This window comes from Sesamum indicum, linkage group LG3 (genome assembly GCF_026168435.1).
Source record: "Sesamum indicum cultivar Baizhima isolate 11 linkage group LG3, ASM2616843v1, whole genome shotgun sequence".
NCBI lineage: Eukaryota > Viridiplantae > Streptophyta > Magnoliopsida > Lamiales > Pedaliaceae > Sesamum > Sesamum indicum.
The window spans coordinates 27,442,269-27,465,016 of NC_142659.1; the positions used below are offsets into that span (position 1 = coordinate 27,442,269).

General features: G+C 41.8%; 2 protein-coding genes across 2 annotated transcripts; one reads left to right on the top strand and one right to left on the bottom strand.

The window, feature by feature from the left end:
- Positions 1-8,739: 8,739 nt before the first annotated feature.
- Positions 8,740-12,228, bottom strand: LOC148788840 (uncharacterized). Its single transcript, XM_088878156.1, has one exon. The coding sequence runs from the start codon at positions 12,226-12,228 to the stop codon at positions 8,740-8,742; it is 3,489 nt and encodes a 1,162-aa protein (XP_088734282.1).
- A 1,992-nt stretch (positions 12,229-14,220) lies between these two features.
- On the top strand, positions 14,221-18,938 carry CRY1 (cryptochrome 1). Its single transcript, XM_011075882.3, has 4 exons — positions 14,221-15,044; positions 15,648-15,866; positions 16,017-16,723; positions 17,666-18,938. The coding sequence occupies exons 1-4, from the start codon at positions 14,726-14,728 to the stop codon at positions 18,473-18,475; spliced, it is 2,055 nt and encodes a 684-aa protein (XP_011074184.1). The 5' UTR covers positions 14,221-14,725; the 3' UTR covers positions 18,476-18,938.
- Positions 18,939-22,748: the final 3,810 nt, after the last annotated feature.

A 22,748-nucleotide genomic window follows, 5' to 3' on the forward strand; every position in this document is an offset into this window, starting at 1 on the left:
TGTCGTGTGGAGAACAATTCAATACTTTGAGCAGCGCCATATCTTCTTAGAGGTCTTGGTTCAAAAACTCTAGGTTTGCGCAAGTGGGTGAAATTCAATATTTTCGACAGTTTATTTATACTAACATAAAAAAAAAAAAAAAAACTTTTATACTCACAAATGACTGTTTGTGACATGACAACATCAATTTGATTGTATTGATAATACCCTTAAGTTAAATTTGTTTTCTTTATTTATTTCTTACTCTCTCTCTCTCTTTGGTTGAAATATGATGTATTAGTTTATATATTTTATTTTTATTTATAATATAAAAATTATTTATTATATACATATAGAGGCAGCATGGAATGATACTAGTGTAAAAAAAGACACTTCTCACCTAACAACTATTGGTTTATGGTACCGTCACACCAAAATTTTAAAAAATCTATTATACTTTTGAATATTTGTACCAAAAATATTTATTTATTTCCATGTCATATTTTAAATGCCAACACAGATTTTAAAAATAAAATTCAAAGTATGATGAAAATTCGAAGTGTGTAACATGAGGGGAATTAGATTATATGCGCAAAAGTAGTACATGCCACGACAACTAATTATTAAAAAAAATAATAAGATAGTTTATTAACTCAAATCAATATTTTCGAGGAGAATTTTTCAAAACAAACTTCACTATAACATGAAAAATTATTTCTAAATACTAAATAGCAAACTTCATTACTTAAAGAAGTTCTTGCACAATATGAATTCTCCACTACTAAATACCAATACTATGAAATTATAGAAAATAATCATATTTTCCTATTTTCATCTATGATATTTGAGGGTGCAATTATACCAGCACTAATTGTGTCGGATTCCATCAGATTTTATAAATTAAGCGTGTCTAGGCGAGAATAGTATTAAGATGTAATCCGATGAGTATAGTATTAGAATGAAAAACTCTTTGAAAAGTTTCGTGTTATAATATATTTTTTTTATTTATTAAAATATAAAATATTTGAAATAAAAAAAGATGTGGAGTAGTGAGTCGTGTTCATGAATCAGAACGTTAAGTCGATTTCAGAAATCTGTAGGGGTTAAGAGCGGACAAGGATGGAATCCAAGTTTCATTTAAAGAGCTTCCTCTTGAAGATGATAAAAGTCTTTAGCCCCACATATCAATGGGAAAAGGCTGAATCCAAGTTGTCAATGCACCTATCTACTCACATCACCTCTGTTTCAAATTCTTTTCATATGGAGCGAGATTTTATAATTATAAATTATTTTTTTATAAAAAAAATTAATTTTAATATTTGCAGTCGGTCAGATTCGATTACGACCCAATTTATTTTTTAATTTTTTTATAATATTATTTTTTTTTTATTGTCGTCAAAGAGCTATGAGAATATTATTTTTAAAGGGTATATGTTTTTCATAATTTTAATATTATAAAATGAATCCAGTGGGTTTAATGAGTCGGCAAAATTTTATTTTTAATCTTATAAATATAGGCATGTCGCGCTTTTGCTCCTTATCTTTTAAGAAAACATATTTGATTCTATAACTTTTATAATTTAACACATTTTTTTTTTTTGTAATTATTCAGTAAGCAAATTAAATTCTGTAGTTATTTATAAAAAAACACATTTAGTCCTTTAATATTCTTTTAAAAAATTTGATACTTTATGTTCTAAACTTGGCCGATGATTTCCAACGTTGGCTGGAGAAAAGCTTGTATTCTTCATGCTCGGATGAGGATGGTGAGAGGCAAATAAAATTGTTAATATATGACCAAAATTCCAATTTTAACTATGAGATAAACGTACATAAGTTAATGTAAAAAGAGACGACACCAGAAAATATAGAGAGAATAACCTAAAAAAGAAATGCCTCATTTAAAATATACGAGCTCCAAAAGAATATTTCCATTTAGAAGACAAGTATTGGCCTCGACTCTTGAGATTGCTATGATTGAATTTTGAGAGACCAACAATGTAAGCTTTTACCTCGAGTGACAAGCAAGATATTGTATGAATTCTCCAAGAATTCACACCAAGTAGGCCAATATGACAGACGAGATTTTATAGAGTTTCGAAAAGTGAATTCATTATGGGTTCCCGTAAAAAGACTTAGTCCAAAAAATATAGTACTAAGTACTTAGAGTTTAAGATTAAAAAAATACATGAAAGACACGTGCTTTTTTCCAGCCATAATTCTCAATTACCGACAAGTCGAGGACTAAAAGTTATTAAATATAAAAAAAAATACAGAATTAAATGTATTTTTTTACATAAATAACCGTAAGACTTAATTTGTTCACTAGATAATTACCGGATGACATATAATTTTTCAAAAGAAAATAAACTAAAAATGTAAAGCACCTATATTTATAGGATTAAAAATGAAAGTTTTCCTTAAAGAGTTCAACTTGAGGGGCTATGGGTCCGGACAAGTTGGACTCGAATCAAAAAAAAAATAAAAAATAATAATTAACATATTAGTTCCTAAAATTAGACAAACTTGTCTCATGCCATTGCAATCTCACTTCAGGACAGTCTATTCTACCTCAACATTTTTATTACACAATTTGATGGTTGGATCAATTTCTAATCCGGGTCGAAATATGCGATCTCGTGATGCGATCTCCACTCGAAGCGCCTATTCGTCCAAGACCAGATTTTGGGTTCCCTGAGAATGAAAACACGAACTGTGAGCTCGTCGGGCACGTCCCCGACAATGACCCTCCGACGCTCAAGTTAGTTTGGTCGAATGAAATTGGTTCGATCTAGGAGTTCGGTCTCAATTAATGCGTATCAGTTACCTCATTTATGGCGTGTCGGGGTCTATTTATAATACACAGTTGTACGGTAAGTACTGGGCCACGTGGCCTTATCTCGTTGGCGTGCGTTCTGATCGAACGGTGGGGATTGTCCGGGTTTCCAGTCGGTGTGCGCGATCCGGGTCGGGTCCCGCGCGACCCGCCTGTTACAATATTCGCGGATCCTGCCCTCGAAATGACTGTAATGCCCTTAATGAGGGGTGTTTTGGTCCTTTTGCAGGTACAATATTTGAGTACTCATCATTACTCCCTCACTTTCTTAAAGTGCGAGCTCGCGCTTTGAGGAAGTCGAATCGTCGCTGCGGACACGTGTCTCCATCCTATCAGTCTGATCTGTGGCGCGTATCCCGAGGGGCTTTGCCTATAAATACTCCCAGCTTTCAAACATTTCTCCTGCCCCACATACTGACTTTCGGCGACCATCTTTACAGCCTGAAGTTCGAATTCGATCTGCAGCTTCCAGAGCCATCATGTTCTAAGGTACGATGTCTTCCAGCTCTAACTCGAACTCTAACTCGCGTCCTGGTTCTGGATCTGCTGGCATTCCTGTCTCTGGTTCGGAGCCCGTGTCTAGGTCTGAGTCCGGGTCTGCATCTAGGTCTGTGTCTGGGTCGGCTCATGGTTCCTTCTCTACTTCTCCGAAAAGGAACAAGCAATTTCCTATTTCCAAACTCCATGATAAACAAGCTGGACCATCGGTTCTTGCTAGATTCCAGGATAGACTCACTAAAAACCCTTGGGAAGCTTTGGTTAGTAAGGTAACGACCTCGGTTCTTAGGATCAGAGAGAAGTACTACATCCCGCCTGATTATGACATCATCATCCCGGCCACCTTCGATCGTATGCACCGTCCCCCTGAGGGTTTTAGTGCTTTCTCCATCAAACACCTTGATGCCGGACTCCGGTTTCCCTTAGCCCCTCCTGTATCTTCGATCTTGAATAAGTTGGGGTTATGTCCCATGCAACTCTCCCCTAACTCTATCACCCATATTATTCTTTTTGTGGTAATAATGCAATTTTTAGGTCTCGAGCCTAGTTTTGATAACTTTTGGAGTTTGTATTCTTTCACCACCTCCAAGCGGTCTGGGAGTAGGGGTTTTTTCTACCTTTCTGCCAAGCCTGACTGTGGGTACCTGAGTGCCCTGAAGTCGAATGTAGGGGTCTGGTTAGATTGCTATATTTTTATTCGACCTCCTAGAGGTGTCTGGCCCTTCAAAAACGAGTGGACTAAGTATAAACCTCTTCCGAAAACTAGCGGGGGGGGGGGGGGGGGGCTAGAAGGCGACCAAATAAAGAGTCTAACATCCTATAAGTATGACCCCAAGAAGCTTCTATCGGAGAAGGTCTTACAACTTTCTGGGCTTTCTCCTGCTTCCCTCCACATTGAGGAGTCCTTAGGTGATTTTCTCTTCTCATGCTGTTCTCCCTGTTTTGATTTATTACGCTTACGTAGCTGCCCCTCTTTGCAGATAGCATCATCATGAGTTCGCGTAACGCCCTGCGGATGCAAGCGGTTGCGAACAAAGTAGACAAGGCCAAGGCCAAGGCCAAGGGGAAACAGGTCGCTTCTACCTCAACTAAGGACCAAACTGCGAAAGGTCCTGTTCCCCCTAAGGATCTTCCTCCAGCATCCATTCCATCGCAAGCCCAAACGTTGCCTGTTCCTACCGACCGCCAGCCCATCCTTGTCGACAGCGAAGGGACCCCATCTCTACCTCTTCTCGGATATAACTCCAGCGATCTGGAATTGAACTTGGACACCTTCAGTGGAGACCTGGGGTTGGAATTCGATAAACCGGAGAGGGCTGGCTGGGAGAAAACGAAAAAGAGGAAACGGTCTTCGTTGAAACGCGGGCACGAGGAAGGTTCGAAGGGGAAGGAGTCGGCGGGTCCTTCTGATCCCTCCGAATCTCCGTCTCCCCGGCCTAAGAGTCTGAGCAGGATGGCTCGGGAAGCTGCGGACAAGTGCAGCCAAGAAGACGAGCGGGAGAGATTTCTGAAGTTAGAGCAGCTCGCTTTGCACTGGGAGGAAGCCCGAGCTTCACGGCGGGCTCTCGGTCGCACCCCTCGAAGCCCACAAGGTGGGACGGCTCCACGAGTTCGGTGCTTTTTGCTGAGGCTGAGGGCGAGCCTTTCGACGTATACAACTCGCTAACATCACTCCGCGATCAGGGTTCCTTGGTGACGACCAATTCTGTTCGGGTCGAGCAATTCGGTGCCCACGCTATGCTACAGGTAAATTTCTATCCCGACTGTCCTTATCTACCCGAACTCATATGCTAACGGTCTTGCAGGGTCTAACATTTCTCCGGAGCTTGTCGCTGAAATGCACCTCCTACCGCAAGAACTACATCAAAGCTGACAAGAAGGTGCAAGAGCTTCAGGCCCGAGTGGTCGAACTGGACAATCAGGCCCTGAAGCACGCGGATGAACTGTTGTCCTATGCCGAGCAAATCAAACGGTTGTCGGGCGAGCTCGACGTTGCTAGGAAGGAGAGGGAGATCGCCTTATCTGAAAGGGATGTTGCTTTGGCTGAAGGCAGGAAGGAGGGATTCGACGCTGGCCGCGAGGCCGGACTGGCTGAGGGCCACATGAGAGGTTTTGAAGAGGGCCAGTCCGGTCGCATCCCTCTCGAGGAGCACCAAAAACTTCTAGCAGATTCCCGTATGGCTGCTGTCCGCGATTTCTTGAAGACGGACACTTTCACGACTGCCTTGGAGCTCAAAACGACTGACTCGTTTGCCAAGGGCTATAAGACCTGCGAGTATCAAATCGAGAAACTCGGTGGGTTTTCAGAGTCTTTTGATCGCGGCCGGTTGGATATCACTCTTGATGGCGATCTCCAGCCTTATCCTCCAGATCCCGAATTGAAGGATGACGAGTTCATGGTGCTTCGTGCGGAGATGGAAGCTGAAGCCGATGCGGAGGGCAAAGATGACGAAGCTGCTTAGACTCTTTTTGATAGGATTTTTGGTCTTTTTTGTATGACCTCTTTTTGCATGACCCCTTCTTCCCCTCGATACATACTGGCTAACTTGTACATTTTCTGGGGGAATGGACTCATGGGTCATATCGAAACTGTAAATGTCCTATTCATTAATGCAACTTACTCTTTCTATCTGATGTTCTTCATAACTGGCTTATGCTTTCGCATGCTACATTTTGCCTTTGCGTACTGGGAGTTCGTTTTCCGAGATGGTATTTGAATACACCTTTTCCAGTTTTGTCTTGGCACGCGTCTTTTCCAGTTCGCGCTTGGTTTGGAGTGCATCTTCTCCATATCGCATTTGGTTTAGAATGCGTCTTTTTCGGCTCGCATTTGGTTTAGAATGCGTCTTTTTCAGTTCGCGTTTTTGGACGCGTCTTTCTCAGTTCGCGTTTTGTTTTCAATGCGTCTTTCTCAGTTCGCATGCTTGGACGCGTCTTTTTCAGTTCGCGTTTTTGTTTTCAATGCGTCTTTCTCAGTTCGCATGCTTGGACGCGTCTTTTTCAGTTCGCGTTTTTGTTTTGAATGCGTCTTTTTCAGTTCGCATGCTTGGACGCGTCTTTTTCAGTTCGCGTTTTTGTTTTGAATGCGTCTTTTTCAGTTCGCATGTTTGGACGCGTCTTTTTCAGTTCGCGTTTTTGGACGCGTCTTTTTCAGTTCGCGTTTTTGGTCTTGGCAGATTGGCATATTGCGATTAGAAAAAGATGAGCAACGAAATGAGTTTATAAACCAAATGTGCAAGAAAGAGCATAACAAAGATGCGCGTAATTTTATAAATCGAATTAACACGAGCTTACAGTGGATACAAATGTTTACACAATAGCATTGTTCAACCTGGTGATTCGGGGCACCGACCCCCTGACCTTTAATCTGCTATTCGACCCTTTACAGGCTCTTGTTCGATCTCCTTGCTTATGGTCTTTCGCAGGCTCATGTTCGATCTTCTTGTTGATGGCCTTTTGCAGGCTCCCGTTCGATCTTCTTGTTGATGGCCTTTCGCAGGCTCCCGTTCGATCTTCTTGTTGATGGCCTTTCGCAGGCTCCTGTTCGACTTTCTTGTTGACGGCCTTTCGCAGGCTCCTGTTCGACCTCCCTTTCTGCGATCTCGGGGCTACGCGTAGAACCTTTTCAAGTTCTGGATATTCCATGGTCGCGGTAGACTTCGCCCCTGCATGTCCTGCAACTTATACGTTCCCTTCTTTTTGATTTCCACCACCTTGAATGGTCCTTCCCATGGGGGTTCTAGTTTACCTACATGTTTCGAGACTTCGACTTTTTTAAGCACGAGGTCCCCCACCTGGAGTTCTCTCGGTCGAACTCTTCGGCCTTGGCTTCTCATCATTAACCCTTTGTGGTGTAGAATCCTTGCGTACGCCCCATCTCTCTTTTCTTCGATCATGGTGAGATCAAAGCTTCGTTCCTGTTGGTTAGCCTCGGGGTCATACATTGCCACTCTCTGAGATTCCTCCCCGATCTCTGCCGGAATGATTGCCTCCGTTCCATATACCAAGCAGAACGGGGTCTCTCCTGTTGTGGTGCGAGGTGTTGTCCTGTAAGCCCATAAGACCCCGGGTAGTTCCTCCAGCCATGATCCCTTACTGCCTAGCCGCGTTTTCAAATGGTGGAGGATTGTTCGGTTGGTCACCTCCGTCTGACCATTAGCTTGCGGGTTCGCCACTGCCGTGAAGTGCTGTGCGATCTTGAGCTCCTTGCACCATCCCGTGATCTTCTTCCCTTGAAATTGCGTCCCATTGTCGGAAATTAGTATGCGAGGCAGGCCAAACCTGCAGATGATGTTTTTCCAAATGAAGTTGATGACTTCATTCTCAGATATTTTAGCAACCGCTTCCGCTTCGACCCATTTGGTGAAATATTCTACCGCCACGATAATGAATTTTTTCTGGGCTAGTGCAGGGGGAAAAGGTCCGACGATGTCGATCCCCCATTGGTCGAATGGGCAGGCTATTTTGATCGGCTCCACCGGGGTCGCGGGTTGGTGTATAAGGGACGCGTATTTTTGACAACTTTCACACTTCTTTACTAGTTCTTTGGCGTCCTTTGCCATCGTGGGCCAATAGAATCCCTGACGTACTATCTTCTGAGCCAACGACCTCGCACCAGAGTGGTTACCACAGCTCCCCTCATGAATTTCTCGCATAACATATAGAGCTCTCTCCTCATCTAAGCACTTCAGGAGAGGTCCATCCACCGTTCGCTTATAGAGCTGTCCTGACAACATCGTGAATCGGGTGGCTCTGAATTTGACTCTCTTAGCGGCAATGGGGTCCAGAGGCAGGGTGCCGTCTTTAAGATATTTGGCGATTTCGTCCTTCCATGATTCAGGTTCTGCGACCGTCTGCACCTCCTTTCCGCCTGCGATACTTGGTCGTGCTCGAACCAGAGCCGTGATCTTGCGATCTCCAATCCCATCCATGGCGGCCCCGAACTTGGATAAGGCGTCTGCCTTGTCATTTTCTGCTCTTGGGACCTGCAAAACCGAACATCTGTCAAATTTTTTCATCCATTGCTGAGCGATTTCCTTGTAAGCTGTCATGGTTTTCTCTCTCGTCTCATACGTCCCTTCGATCTGCAGAGCGATTAACTGGGAGTCCGTGAACACCTCCAAATCTTGGGCGCCCGCCTGGAAGGCGAGCTCTAGTCCCAGTACGAGTGCCTCGTACTCGGCTTCATTGTTGGTCACGGGGAAGGCCAAACGAACGGCTGCTTCGATCTCGACTTCCTTCGGCCCCTGTATCCATACTCCGGCCCCTCCACTGTTGGCGTTCGAGGCTCCATCTACGTGTAGCATCCATTTGGAGGTTTGCTCCTCAACCATTCTGGGTAGATCGGGTTCGCCCGCTAGCTCTGTCACAAAATCTGCCAGTACTTGTGTTTTTTGGGTCGTCCTAGGTCGATATTCTATGTCATGTTAGCCCAACTCTATCGTCCATTTGATCAGTCGACCTGATGCTTCGGGTCGCGACATTATGTGCTTCAAGGGGTAGTTCGTTAGCACGATCACCTTATGCGATTGGAAGTACGGTCGTAGCTTTCGAGCGGTGACCACGAGTGCGAGCGCCAACTTCTCCATCTCTGTATATCTCAATTCGGCCCCTTGGAGCATTTTGCTTACGTAGTAGATGGGGTTCTGTTGACCTCCTTCTTCTCTCACCAACACTGAGCTTACTGCGTGTTCCGATACACCCAGGTAGAGGAATAGTTCTTCGTGTTCCTTCGGGTTCGCTAATAAGGGAGGGGTCGTTAGGTACTTCTTGAGCTCGTGCAAGGCCTTCTCGCACTCCTCGTTCCATTCGAAGTTCTTGGGTTTTCTCAGAATCCTGAAAAAAGGGAGACTTTTGTCAGCTGACCGCGAGATAAATCTTCCGAGAGAGGTGATTTTCCCTGTCAACTTCTGGACGTCTTTGACCGTGACTGGAGAGCGCAGATCCATGATGGCTCGAATTTTCTCCGGGTTAGCTTCGATTCCCCGTTCACTGACCATATATCCTAGAAATTTTCCTCCGCCTACTCCGAATGTGCATTTGTCTGGGTTGAGTTTCATCCCGTATGATTTCATGATAGCGAACGCCTGGGCGAGATCGGCGAGGTGATCCTGCGACCTCTTGCTCTTTACGAGCATGTCATCCACGTATACCTCCATCGTCTTTCCGAGCAGGTCTCCGAACATCTTGTTGACCAGACGCTGGTATGTGGCTCCTGCATTCTTTAAACCGAACGGCATCATATTGTAACAAAAGATTCCTTTTTCCGTGATGAACGAAGTTTTGTCCTTGTCCTCCTCCGCCATGTGGATCTGGTGATACCCCTGGTACGCATCCATCATCGAGAACATCTCGTAACCTGCGGTGGAATCCACCATGACATCGATTCGGGGCAACGGGTAGGGATCCTTGGGACACGCCTTGTTCAGGTCCGTGAAGTCCACACACATTCGCCATTTCCCTGCGGATTTCGGGACAAGTACCACGTTAGATAGCCAATCGGTGTACTGAATCTCCTCTACATACCCGGCATTGAGTAGCTTGTCCACTTCTTTCCGGATGATTTCATTTTTGTCGCTCCCGAAAGACCTCTTCTTCTGCCGCACAGGTCGCATCGCCGGGTCTGTGTTTAACCTATGCACGATCACCCCGGGGTCGATTCCAGTGAAATCAGACGGACCCCACGCGAACACGTCCATGTTCTCTTTCAGGAATTCAATCATGGCCATTTCCCTCTCCTTCAGGCTCGCCCCTATCCTGGTAGTTTTGTCCGGCTCATCGGGAGCGAGCTGGATGACTTTGTACTCCTCGCTAGGTTTTAAATGTTCCGGCTCGAAGGGCCTTGGTTCAGCGTCCTCTTTCACTCTTCTCTTCTTCGCCTCGGGTTCTCCCTTCAGTGAGAGATTGTAGCATTTTCGCGCCTCTTTCTGGTCGCATGCTACCTCTCCTACCCCGCGATCCGTTGGGAACTTCACCTTCATATGGTAGGTGGAGATGACTGCCCTGAACGAGTTCAGTCCTGGCCTGCCCAATATCACATTGTACGCAAATGGGGTATCCACTACCAAAAATTTTACCATTGTTGTCCTCCGCCTGGGCTCGTCCCCTATGGATACTGGCAACTCGATCATTCCTAAGGACGTTACCTCGCTTCCGCCAAAACCGACTAGCGGTGTTCTGACCGGCTCCCACCGAAGATTTTCCAAGCCCATTCTGTCAATCACATTTTTGAAGATGATATCTGCGGAACTCCCGCTGTCCACTAAGACCTTGTGAACTGTGAAATTAGCTATGTCGAGTTTGATAACGATCGGGTCGTTCATCTCTCCCATCTCCTCGGGTTTATCAGAGCTGCTAAAGGAAATGGCCTCCTCTTCTTCCACTTTCAGTACGAACTCCTTCCCTCGGCTTGAGTTCGAAGTTCGAGCGCTTCTCTTCCTATCCCTGTTCGAGCTATTCGAGCTAGAACCCCCTGCAATCGTGTAAATAACTCCTTTAGTTGGCGCGTTGTTTGGGGTGGCCTGAGCGTGCATCGACTTTGATGGTCCCGGGTTTCTGTCTCTGCTCCTCGACCTGCTTCTCCTTGGCTCCTCCCTGCCTGTTCTGCAATTGTGGGGGACTCGGTCTCTAAAGTACCCCTGCCTCATTAACCTTTCGATTTCGTCTTTCAATTGGAAGCACTCTTCCGTGTTGTGCCCTCTCTCCCGGTGAAACCTGCAGTATTTGTTGGAAAATTTCTTGGAGGGTGTATATCTAGTGTGCCTTGGCCATTTGAGAACGTCCGCGTTCTCGACCATCATCAATGCCTTTTCTCGCGACATCGGCAGTGGGGTATAGTTGTGATATTTGGGAATGTATTTGGGCTCCCTCTGCTTTTCTTGCTTCTGCCTGCTTCCCCCGACTTCTCTTGCCTCGCTCGGTTTCCTGTACATCTGCTCGCGCTCCTTCCGCTCATAATCCTTCATCGCATTCATCTCTTCCTCGTCTATATATTTCTGTGCTAGACCCATGAGCTGCTCGGCATCCATAGGCGGGTCGCGCGCAAGTGCGGATGCAAACGGGCCTTTTTTCAAACCATGAATCAAAATACTGACCATCATGTCTATACGCAGATCTTGTATCTCTATCATTTCGTTATTGAATCTCCCTACGAAACTTTTCAATGTCTCGTCCTCTCTCTGCCGTATGGTGAATAAATGGGTGGCAGATCTTTTTTGCTTCCTCCGGCTTGCAAAGTGGAAGGAGAATTTCTGGATCATCTGCTCATGTGAATCAATGCTTCCCCTAGGTAAGTTGGTGAACCATTCTTGTGCCTTTCCAGTTAATGTGGTCGCAAACAACTTGGCCATGATTGGGCCTGGCTGCCCATACAAGTTCATAACCATATCGAAGGCCGCTATATGTTCGTAGGGGTCCTTAGTCCCATCATATCTTGGCAGATCGGGTACCCGGAAGCCGGGTTCCACCACTTGAACCAGGATGTCGTTGCTAAAGGGTGAGTTCTTGTTGTGCGCAACTATTTCTCCTCGTTTTTTAAGCTCATCTATCTGCCTGTTAAGATTCTCTATCTGCCTTCCCACACTTTCTACCTCCGCTCTCGAGATCACCGGTTCCCTTCTCTTCGTACGACCATGGCTGCTAGAGCCAGCGTCGGATGACGCTGGTCGTTTACTGCGATGCTCCTGTCCGCCTTGTACTCTTGATTCTCGGATCGGCTCCACATTTTCGAACAGTTGTCTCCTCGCTGTTTTCTTGACCAGGGGGGTCGCAGTTCTTCTTTCATATTCCACGATTGCTTTCCGGCTAGCTTCCTCTATCATTTTCTGTAACTCATCAGGGGTTAGTTGAATGGTTGCCCCCGTCCCTTTCCTTGGTGTTTCTTCTTCCCCGGCGTTTCTCCTCGACGAACCTTCCATTATGCTAAGGAATTCTCAGATGTTCCCACAGACGGCGCCAACTGATCCGGGTCGAAATATGCGATCTCGTGATGCGATCTCCACTCGAAGCGCCTATTCGTCCAAGACCAGATTTTGGGTTCCCTGAGAATGAAAACACGAACTGTGAGCTCGTCGGGCACGTCCCCGACAATGACCCTCCGACGCTCAAGTTAGTTTGGTCGAATGAAATTGGTTCGATCTAGGAGTTCGGTCTCAATTAATGCGTATCAGTTACCTCATTTATGGCGTGCCGGGGTCTATTTATAATACACAGTTGTACGGTAAGTACTGGGCCACGTGGCCTTATCTCGTTGGCGTGCGTTCTGATCGAACGGTGGGGATTGTCCGGGTTTCCAGTCGGTGTGCGCGATCCGGGTCGGGTCCCGCGCGACCCGCCTGTTACAATATTCGCGGATCCTGCCCTCGAAATGACTGTAATGCCCTTAATGAGGGGTATTTTGGTCCTTTTGCAGGTACAATATTTGAGTACTCATCAATTTCTTATCATCATTTTCATATTTTTAAGAATGATTTTTGATAACTTTTTCAGTAGCTTAATGCATAACTAAAAACATGTTTTAATTAGTAGGTTGCAGGTTCAATATAAAAAACATAATAATTTTTAAATGTATGAGTCCGGATCAATTTTGGTTCTCCAACTACCCTTCAAGCGACTCGAACCCATAATCAAAGTCATAAGTGCAATGTGGTCTTGCTAACAAGCCACCATGTCTTATCAAATATAGGAGTTTGTTAACAAAAGAGATATTGAAATTACTATACTGTAAAAGAAAAATCACGAAAAATAATTAAAGAATAAATTTAAGTATTAAAAAATTAATATAATAATTTTTTTTAATAAAAATATAAATTTATTCTTAAATCGTAATGAATAATATCTCCTAAGAATAGGGTGCAAGGGATTGAAAAATAGAGTTGTATTTGAAATATTTTTAAAAAATTGAGTATAATAATTGAAGAAGTATGCAAGTCATTATAGTTGGCAATCATCCAACGTACCTGGAAGGATAGTATATTGTAATTTATTTTATTGTTGTTAATTAATATTATATTAATTGAATCGCTATATTTTATAAATTAATAAAATTATTCATATATTCATATAATTTATAAAAATGTGGGGAGTCCCATATTAATATTGATTGAGAGGAAAAAAAAGTGTCTCGTATTTGTTTCTTTTAACAAAGGGATCAGGCAAAATTATGATGACAGACTTGGTGTCACCTAACCAATCATTCAAGAAATGGGAAAAATTAGAAAGGGTTTCTAGAATCTTGCCTAATTTGTTTGTATAGATTCCAAAAAAATATGATTTTGAGAAAAAAATTAATTATCAAAGTTTATGAAGTCAAGACCATTTAAACTCTACATCAATAACTCATAACTTTAATACATAATCCAAATCTCATACATGTAAAGGAGTATTGTTAATTTTTTCGTCATTTTTAAACTATCAATTGTAATCTGCTAAAGTGTTAAAAGAATCAGGAACGGAGAGACCTCCTTCCCCCTGCCAACGAAACTCTTTGATCTTAAAGATGGTGCTTTTAAGAATAAGTGATTGCCCTTCTCCAAGTCTTGCTGCTCAACTTGAGAACGGACGGTTAATGCGTTCCACTTATCGAATAGAGTTTTATAGTCAGTTTGTAACTTTTTGATTTGATTCTAGTAATAAAATTTAAGAGAATTTAGTATTAAAAATTAATTATTGAATTGATTGAGGTAAAATTATTTAAATCTCACGATAGCAATAATATTGATGATATAAGAATTCAAATTTCATATCTTATAAGGGGAATCATAACAATGAATCTGGAATTTTAGCAAAGTATTTCCACCCTGTCATTGGGAAAGGATTAGAGAAGGCACTAGAGAGGGATTTTGTTTTCTTGCATAGGACATGTAGTCTAGATAAGAGAAGGAAGATACATAAAATAAAAATCTTGAAAAACAAAAAAGTTGTGGCTGCAAATTGCCCATCAGTTTTCTTGCAACCCCACTACCCAGAACCAATCGCATTCACTCTCCTCCATCTCTCTAGCAAAAGGGTTCTCTTTGCTTGGCTGCCTATTTTGATAACAGTATTAACTTCAGGCAAATCAAGATTCACCAAGAATTAAATTCTTTCAGTTTCAGACACACATATGTAGTCTCCTACCAAAATTAGGGACAAAGAACGGTTGTAAAACGAGTTCTTCGCTATCCAAGAACTGCAGTTTCCTTTTATTGTCGGTTGTTTGAAATTCTCAATTGTTGAAACCAGTAGCAAAGCACCACAAAGGGGTACGACCATTTACAGCCCACCTCAAGAAAGAGACGGAATTATGGTGTCTAGATAGCAGAGAAGTGCGTGTTGTGTGTGTATTTCTTGTTTTGTTATTTGTTCGAATTGTCTAGGTAGCAGAGAATTAGGATTGAATTTTGTGTGTTTTTTCCTTTGTCTTGTTTGAGATTGATGGGAATGTCAGGAAGTGGATGTAGTATAGTATGGTTTAGGAGAGATCTGAGAGTGGAAGACAATCCAGCACTAGCTGCTGGGGTGAGGTCAGGGGCAGTTGTAGCACTGTTTATATGGGCACCTGAGGAAGAAGGGCACTATTATCCTGGAAGGGTCTCAAGATGGTGGGTTAAGCAGAGTTTAGCACATCTTGATAGCTCTTTGAGGAGCCTTGGGACTTCTCTTGTTACTAAGAGGTCTACTGATAGTGTTTCTTGTCTTCTTCAAGTTATCAAATCCACTGGAGCGACTCAACTCTTCTTCAACCATTTATATGGTCAGTTTTTCACTATTTCTGATTGAATTATAATATTGGTATTGAGTTTGATGCTTTTATTATGTTCTGATTCTTGGGATTGTGTAAATTGAGGAAGATTATTGGATGTTTTATTAATCTTGTTTGATTCTTTGTGTTTAGCATTGTTTACATTATGAATCATTTTAGCTGCTGCCCATGTTGTTATTTCATAGTAATTCAGTACAGTATCAGTGCTAGTTGAGTGGTACTGACCTTGTTTCGTTTTCCGTCTTTCACTGATAAGTTGTTGCATTATGTATAAAGATGCTAGCTTGGTAATGATATTTTGTGTCTGCTTTTTGTTGCTTCCCGATCAGTTTTATATAGACTGGATAGTGTTTATTTGACTTTGATATTAAACACATAGGTCATTTTAGGTGGAAAATATGGATTTTTGTACTACTTTGCTGGTTCTTTCTCCAACTGTATAAGCAGGCTAGTTCGTTTTCTTCCTTTTTCTGCCTTCTATTTCGGTCCCTTATTAATGGCTATGGTAATTTCCTGCTTAGGAAAACAAAGCATGGTTAAGTGAAAATATTTGTATTAGCTAGAATTGTAACAACTTTCTTTGTTTTACTTTAGACCCTATATCACTGGTTAGGGATCACCGAGCAAAGGAAGTCTTGACAGCTGAAGGTGTAGCAGTCCGCTCCTTCAATGCAGACTTGCTCTATGAACCTTGGGAAGTTCATGATGAGGAAGGTCGGCCATTTACAACTTTTACTGGATTCTGGGAGAAATGCCTTAGCATGCCATACGATCCTGAAGCTCCACTGCTCCCACCAAAAAGAATTATTCCTGGTACTAGTGATCTTTTCTGTTTTAACAATCACCATATTATCTGATCCTTGTGTGCTTGTATATTTCAGTGCTGTGGAGAGAAAAATTAGTCTTATTAATTTTGCTATTCCAATCGCACAATGCATTAAAATGCTGTTTGCTCTCATCCAGGTGATGTGTCAAGATGCCCAGCAGACACTTTAGTATTTGAAGATGAGTCGGAGAAAGGAAGCAATGCACTTCTTGCTCGGGCATGGTCACCTGGCTGGAGCAATGCAGATAAGGCCCTAACAACCTTCTTAAATGGACCACTCATAGAGTACTCAAAGAACCGTAGAAAGGCCGATAGCGCTACAACCTCGTTCCTTTCTCCCCATTTACATTTTGGGGAAATTAGCGTCAGAAAGGTCTTCCATCTTGTTCGCATTAAGCAAGTTCTCTGGGCTAATGAAGGTAATGTAGCAGGTGAAGAGAGCGTCAACTTGTTCCTCAAGAGTATTGGCCTTAGGGAGTATTCGAGATACATGAGTTTCAATCATCCTTACAGCCATGAAAGGCCTTTACTTGGACACCTGAAGTATTTCCCTTGGGTTGTGGATGAGGGCTACTTTAAAGCCTGGAGACAAGGAAGAACGGGATATCCTCTGGTCGATGCTGGTATGAGGGAGCTGTGGGCCACTGGCTGGCTACATGATCGGATACGGGTAGTTGTCTCCAGTTTCTTTGTGAAAGTTCTGCAGCTGCCTTGGAGATGGGGAATGAAGTACTTCTGGGATACCCTACTGGATGCAGATCTTGAGAGCGATGCTCTTGGTTGGCAATATATATCTGGTACTCTTCCAGATGGTCGTGAGTTTGATCGTATTGATAATCCCCAGGTATGGGTTGACTATTTTCTGTATCCTCTTTAAATAACTTCGACTAAATTTACGTGATTTTTCATTTCACCACTCTTACTTTCTTTCCTATTTTCTGTGCTAGGACAAAACTCCCTAGATTCTTTTTAAATTTACTCGGGGAAAGCTTCATTTTCAGGGCATCCTCCCACTTGTTTCTACAACCCCCTTAGGTCCTGGAAGAACACTTGATTTACTGCTGCTCCCAGTGTCTCAGTTATTAGGATTCTCAATTACATTGCGCCCGTTCTTTGCCAGGCATCTGCTCTCTATTATACTCCTCTTTCTTGCCTAATTAAAATAAACAGGATTTAGAATATCTCTGAGAATTTTTTGTTTGAGACAACGCTGAAAAGGGAAAGAAAGCAATTAAAATAAAGCAAAAGCCATGAGGCTACAAATAAATAAAAAAGGTGCCCTTCCTTTGGTGGTACTTGTGTCTCCTAACAAAGAAGTCTGGAAATTTCACGGGGCTGATCTTTTTCTTTAAGTTTGAGGAGTTTTTTGTGAAACCAGCACTAAGTTATAGACTGTCTAAGAGTTCAGTGGGCTCATAAGCTTTGTGTTTTAGTTGTATCTTTCTGATGTATATGTGAATCATTGCCCTCAAAGTTTCCAGCTCTGTTGTATTTCTCTAAAGATGCCATGATTTTAAGTGATTGTTAGGCATACAAGCTTACTCATCTGCATTATGTGCACTTTGTTTGCCAGTGAACTAAAAAATACACAAATTTCATGCTACTAACCTGCGCGCAATTCTCCTCTGTTCATCTCTTTTTGCACCTTTTCTTTCTCTTTTATGGCTATGCAAAGATGGTGGCCCTTGAAAGGTTTGACAGTTTCTCCAGATTCAACTGCTGCTGTTCTCGTTTTTCTCATGACATGTTTGCCAAAGGTTGTAAAGTTTCTGTTATTATTTGACAGTTTGAGGGCTACAAGTTTGACCCCAACGGAGAGTATGTTCGACGATGGCTTCCTGAACTTGCCCGATTGCCAACCGAATGGATACACCATCCATGGAATGCACCAGAATCTGTGCTCCAAGCTGCTGGAATTGAGCTCGGCTCAAATTACCCTCTTCCCATCGTCGAAATTGTTGCTGCAAAAGCCCGGTTGCAAGAAGCACTCTCGCAGATGTGGCAGCATGAAGCAGCTTCAAGAGCTGCCATCGAGAATGGAATGGAGGAGGGGCTCGGAGACTCGTCTGAGTCTACCCCTATTGCGTTTCCCTCAGAGACACACATGGAGATGGATAATGAACCTATCAGAAACAACCCCACAAACAATATCATTCGACACTATGAGGATCAGATGGTGCCAAGCATGACATCCTCTTTTCTGCGGGTCGAAGATGAAGAGACATCAATCGAGCTTAGAAACTCAGTCGACAACAGCAGAGCTGAGGTACCGTCGAATATAAACGTAACAGAGGAGCCAAGAAGAGAAGTACATGGCCATGCTATTATGCAGGCAGATAGAACCAATGATGCTTTCCCGCATACTAATTTTTCAAGAGCTCGTAGAAACTCTGAAGATTCAACAGCAGAATCATCGAGTAGCAGTAGAAGAGAGAGAGATGGTGGTGTAGTTCCAGTTTGGTCTCCCTCGAGTTCTAGCTACTCTGATCAATTTCCCGGTGAGGATAATGGTATCGGAACCAGTTCCTCTTACTTGCAAAGGCATCCGCAGTCTCACCAGCTATTGAACTGGAGGAGGCTTTCTCAAACTGGGTAAGTCGCAATCTTTGCATAATGCATAAAAATGCTGCTAGCAGTTTCGACATATATCAGTTTCATGCTCTTTCTACCAGATGACTTCCGCAAAGACCTTATATTGGAATGAACACAGCCGTTGTAGTCAGTGTGATGGAACCAGCATCTAATGTAAAACATATCTGCTTTTCATCACACTGATCACACCAGATCAACAATCCATTGCCATCTACAATTTTTTCCTAGTCTGGATCAGGTGATCCGTCTTGCTGTTGTACGATATTTGTAGTTCTGCTGTATAGTTATATATATTGTTCCACAAGCTCGGACAAATATCAACGTAGACACGTGCAGCCTTTCAATAAATGCAGGTTTGCGCCTTGTATATTATTCTATTGACTAGGGAGATATTTCGATTGCAATAATGCTCTACTCCACATTGTTCATCGATACAATACTTCTATGTTTGACCGCAAAGTTACGCACGAGCTCTTGTAGAGTAACCTGTAGATTGTTTCAATGCTCCACCTGTTGTATATTCTGAGAGACGACGATGTCTTCTGGGAACAACCTGTCATATTTGTGTTCATAATTCTTTTTATCTCTGAGTTTTGCAGGTATTAGCTTGAGTAGTTTGGTGTACTTGTGCATTCAGGGACACATATCTATGCTTGTCCACTGCAGGTGCTTTTACCGCTCTTCTACATCTTTCCGGTAGCCATAGATGCCATATATGTGGCTAGCTCCATGCATTCATGGATGCTTATAGTGATATAAACACTTGGACGCTCAAGTCAGGTTTAACCGAAGTCCTCAAAATCACATATAAGGAAATTCTTTTATTAAATCAAATGTGATCTGTTAAAATTAATTAGATGATAAGTATTATTTATCTGTGGTGAAATCGACCATTCTCTCTTAACTATACGACGAGTTCTGATTCAGTCACATGGTATGTGTCAGAAATTTGCCCATCTTAGTTGTGGGAGGAAGTGATGGACAGCTGCAAGAGTTAATGTAGCAAATGGATTTTACACTGTGAGGAAGAGGAATTAATGTCTTTGGAACAAATATAGCTCCAATTTTGGCAACTTCATAGAGCTCATTATTCTGTTCTGCACTTGGAATATTATAAAGTCAGTCTAGTTTTGTGGTCCAGAGAACAAATTACAAAGATAATGGAGAGGGTCTAGTTCTAATCTCTAAAGATGGCTGGACTTCGTTCATCTGGGACCATAATGTTCTGATCGGACCTTCTTGCTATCCCATACAAGTAGTATTTAATTTCATGTTGGTTCTGTATTAATATCCAACCTACCGTGGACTTACAATTTAAATGTAGTACGTAAAGTGTTTGAGGGAATTTATAAATCTCTTGAATATCTTACGAGATTTTTTTTCTTTTTTGGTTTTTCTAAGCTGTCATCTTATAAGATGTTTGTCAATTTTAAATTAACGGTCGCATCACACTCTATATGTCTGCAAAATATAATTTATTTAGTTATTTTGGTACTTATATAATTATATGACAATTAGTTAGATATGATAAATCTAATTTTACGGGTGTGTGTGTGTGATGAGCAAAGAATTGCTCGTCCAGTGAAGTCTTACCTAAGATCTTTAAGCCTTGGTTTTGCAAGATAGATCGGAGACCTACAAAAAAAAGTTCAATAGCACTATGATACTTAAATCGGTAGGTGAATGCAAAAAATCGAGAATAATATAGTAAATAGGAAATAGAAGTAATGAGTGCCTAGATTTCTCGTGGGTAGGTGTAATTAACAGTTATCACTTCCGAGTGAGAGGGGTTTCAGTATTTATAGGTGAATTCCTACATCCACTAGGAAAAATGCAGGCCTCCGGGTATTCCAGATGAGTCGGGAGATGAGTTATCTGCAAATTGCTTGCATCTCTCCTTTGGAGGGAATACGACAGCTTTCTACAGAGGGGAGGCATCCTCATCGGATAAGGTTATTCTCAAGGATAAGGACGGTCTGAGGATAAGTCTTCCGCCAAGGGATGCAGGACTTCTTCCTTGGCTGGAGATAGCCTACGTCCCCATTGAGGTGGCTCGCAAATGTTCCTGGCAACTTGGATGTTCTTGCTACCATGGACAGGCTCGCAGACTTGGGTCTATCCACAGTTGGGCCCTAAATCTTGCTTTGGGCCGAAGGGGTTTGCGGCTTCTCCATTTTCTTTTTGGATCGAGTCTCTATCTGGCTCGTTTGATTTTACGAGCATCATTGAATGCCACAACTCTAATTTGGGAGGGGCTATGGCCACCTTATTAGAGTAGATATTGAGCAAGGGAATGGTAATCCAAGCGAGGGGGAGTTTTGTTCGCCTATTTGCTTAACACATATGCTGTAATTTCAATATTTATATTGCTCCATTCATTTTGTATATACTTTTTTAAATATCTTTTTATCTACAAAAGTTATAGATAATAGTAAATATTCTAAATCTATAACTTGAGTTTTATACCAAATCAAAAGGAAATAATAATAATAAAAGAATATATTTATTTATTTATTAAATAAAAAAGTAGTATAATGGTGAAGGAAACCCTAAAGGATAGGAGAGCAGCTATAAATAGATGAAGTTGGGAGCTCACACTCAACACTCTCATCTCCCTCCCCTTTCAAATCTTTACAACAGATGAATTCGTCTTCTCTGTTGGATTTATTCTATGAAAATAGGTTCATTGTAGTCTACCAATTCTGTTTACGCGCCTCTTCTTTCGGCTGCAAGCGGCGGAGATCATCATCCGATGATCGGTTTCTTGACGGCCTTGTTCTGGAGGCGTATACTGACAATTTTTTCCAAAGCTTTAAGATACCCTAGATCTACTCTTTCCATTGAGTTCTAGGTTCGCTCGCTTTGGTACATTTTTTCATTTTCTCACTTTTTTTTTTTTTTTGGGTTTTTTTGGCAATTTTTTGTCTTCACCTGTTTTCATCATGGTATATGGATTTTGTGTTTATTTATTCTTTTAATTTTTATTTTTTTTAATTGGTTTGGATTGACTCTGTTGATTTTTCTGGGTGAAATTAAAACCTTTAAAAATGTAGCTTACAGAGACTTCTTTGAGGCTTTACAATCAAAAAATGGCTCTTTCGAGTGTGATTTATATTTACTTGGATAATAATTTGTTACTTTTTGCGTGGTTTGAAAATTTTCTGATTATCGAGTGGAAATTTTCACCAAGCCTAAGACGGACGATGCAGTAGTTATTAATTGATTGATAGATATCTGAATTTGAGAAATAAAATTTAGAAAAAAAAAAATTCAAACAATATAATAGCAAAATAACAAAAATATAGTTTAATATTATAGTTGAAAAGTTTTTAATTTATAAAATTGAAAAGATTTATTATTAAAAAAATTGAAGTTGGTAATTCCAAATACACTAATTCAAATATAAAAATCTCAGTATCTTGTAATATTTCTCCGGATAGGTGAGAGCATGAATGTATGAGGTATCAAGTGTTTGCTAAGGCAGTAGAACAAGAAAACTGAATCAAACTCAATTACAACACCTGCAGTTTTCAGTAGGTTTGCGAGTTTAATTCCTTTTTTTGGTGCCATTAAGTTTCGGGAGCTTTTGAATGGAGGACACGACATTGGCTCAGATGAGTTCATAAAAACATGTCTTAGTGATTGTTATGGTATTGGTGGAGAAGTGAAGCATAAATTGTCGTCCGTGATCCTTAAAATAACGAGATCTACAGGCCTTTAGGTCATAGCTATTTTGAGGTTTGTAGGAAATATAAGTTTGAAATGAAGTGTAAATACAGTGAAGGTGAAGGTGTGGGGTGGCACTTTGATCGTGAAATCAGATGAGTAATGTATTGTGATGAGGTTGGGCATTGAAGATACCTGAATATTGAATTTATCAAGTATCCATAGCTTATGGCCAATGGTCCATCTTCGGTAAAGAAATATGCGGATCTTCTCTAGAGAGGAGCGGGTGGGGCATTGGATATCGTAGGCCCAAACCCAAACCCACATCATATTGATGTGCGTGGAGAAGCAAGGTTCTTGTGGCCAAGCATCTGGATAAAGAATTGTATTACAGGACAATCAGGCATCTCTACGCTTATTAGCAGCTATTCTTGTTGTCCCTTTTCCTAAAAAAATAAAATATAAATAATTATTTTTAGTGGCAATCAGAGCACCAAAATAATGCACCCTTCCATTTATCTTACTTCATCCAAAAGTTGCACGTAAGTCCACTAGTATTTCTCGGTTTTTTCTTCCTCCAAAATATGATAAGAATTGCAGAAGACAATGGA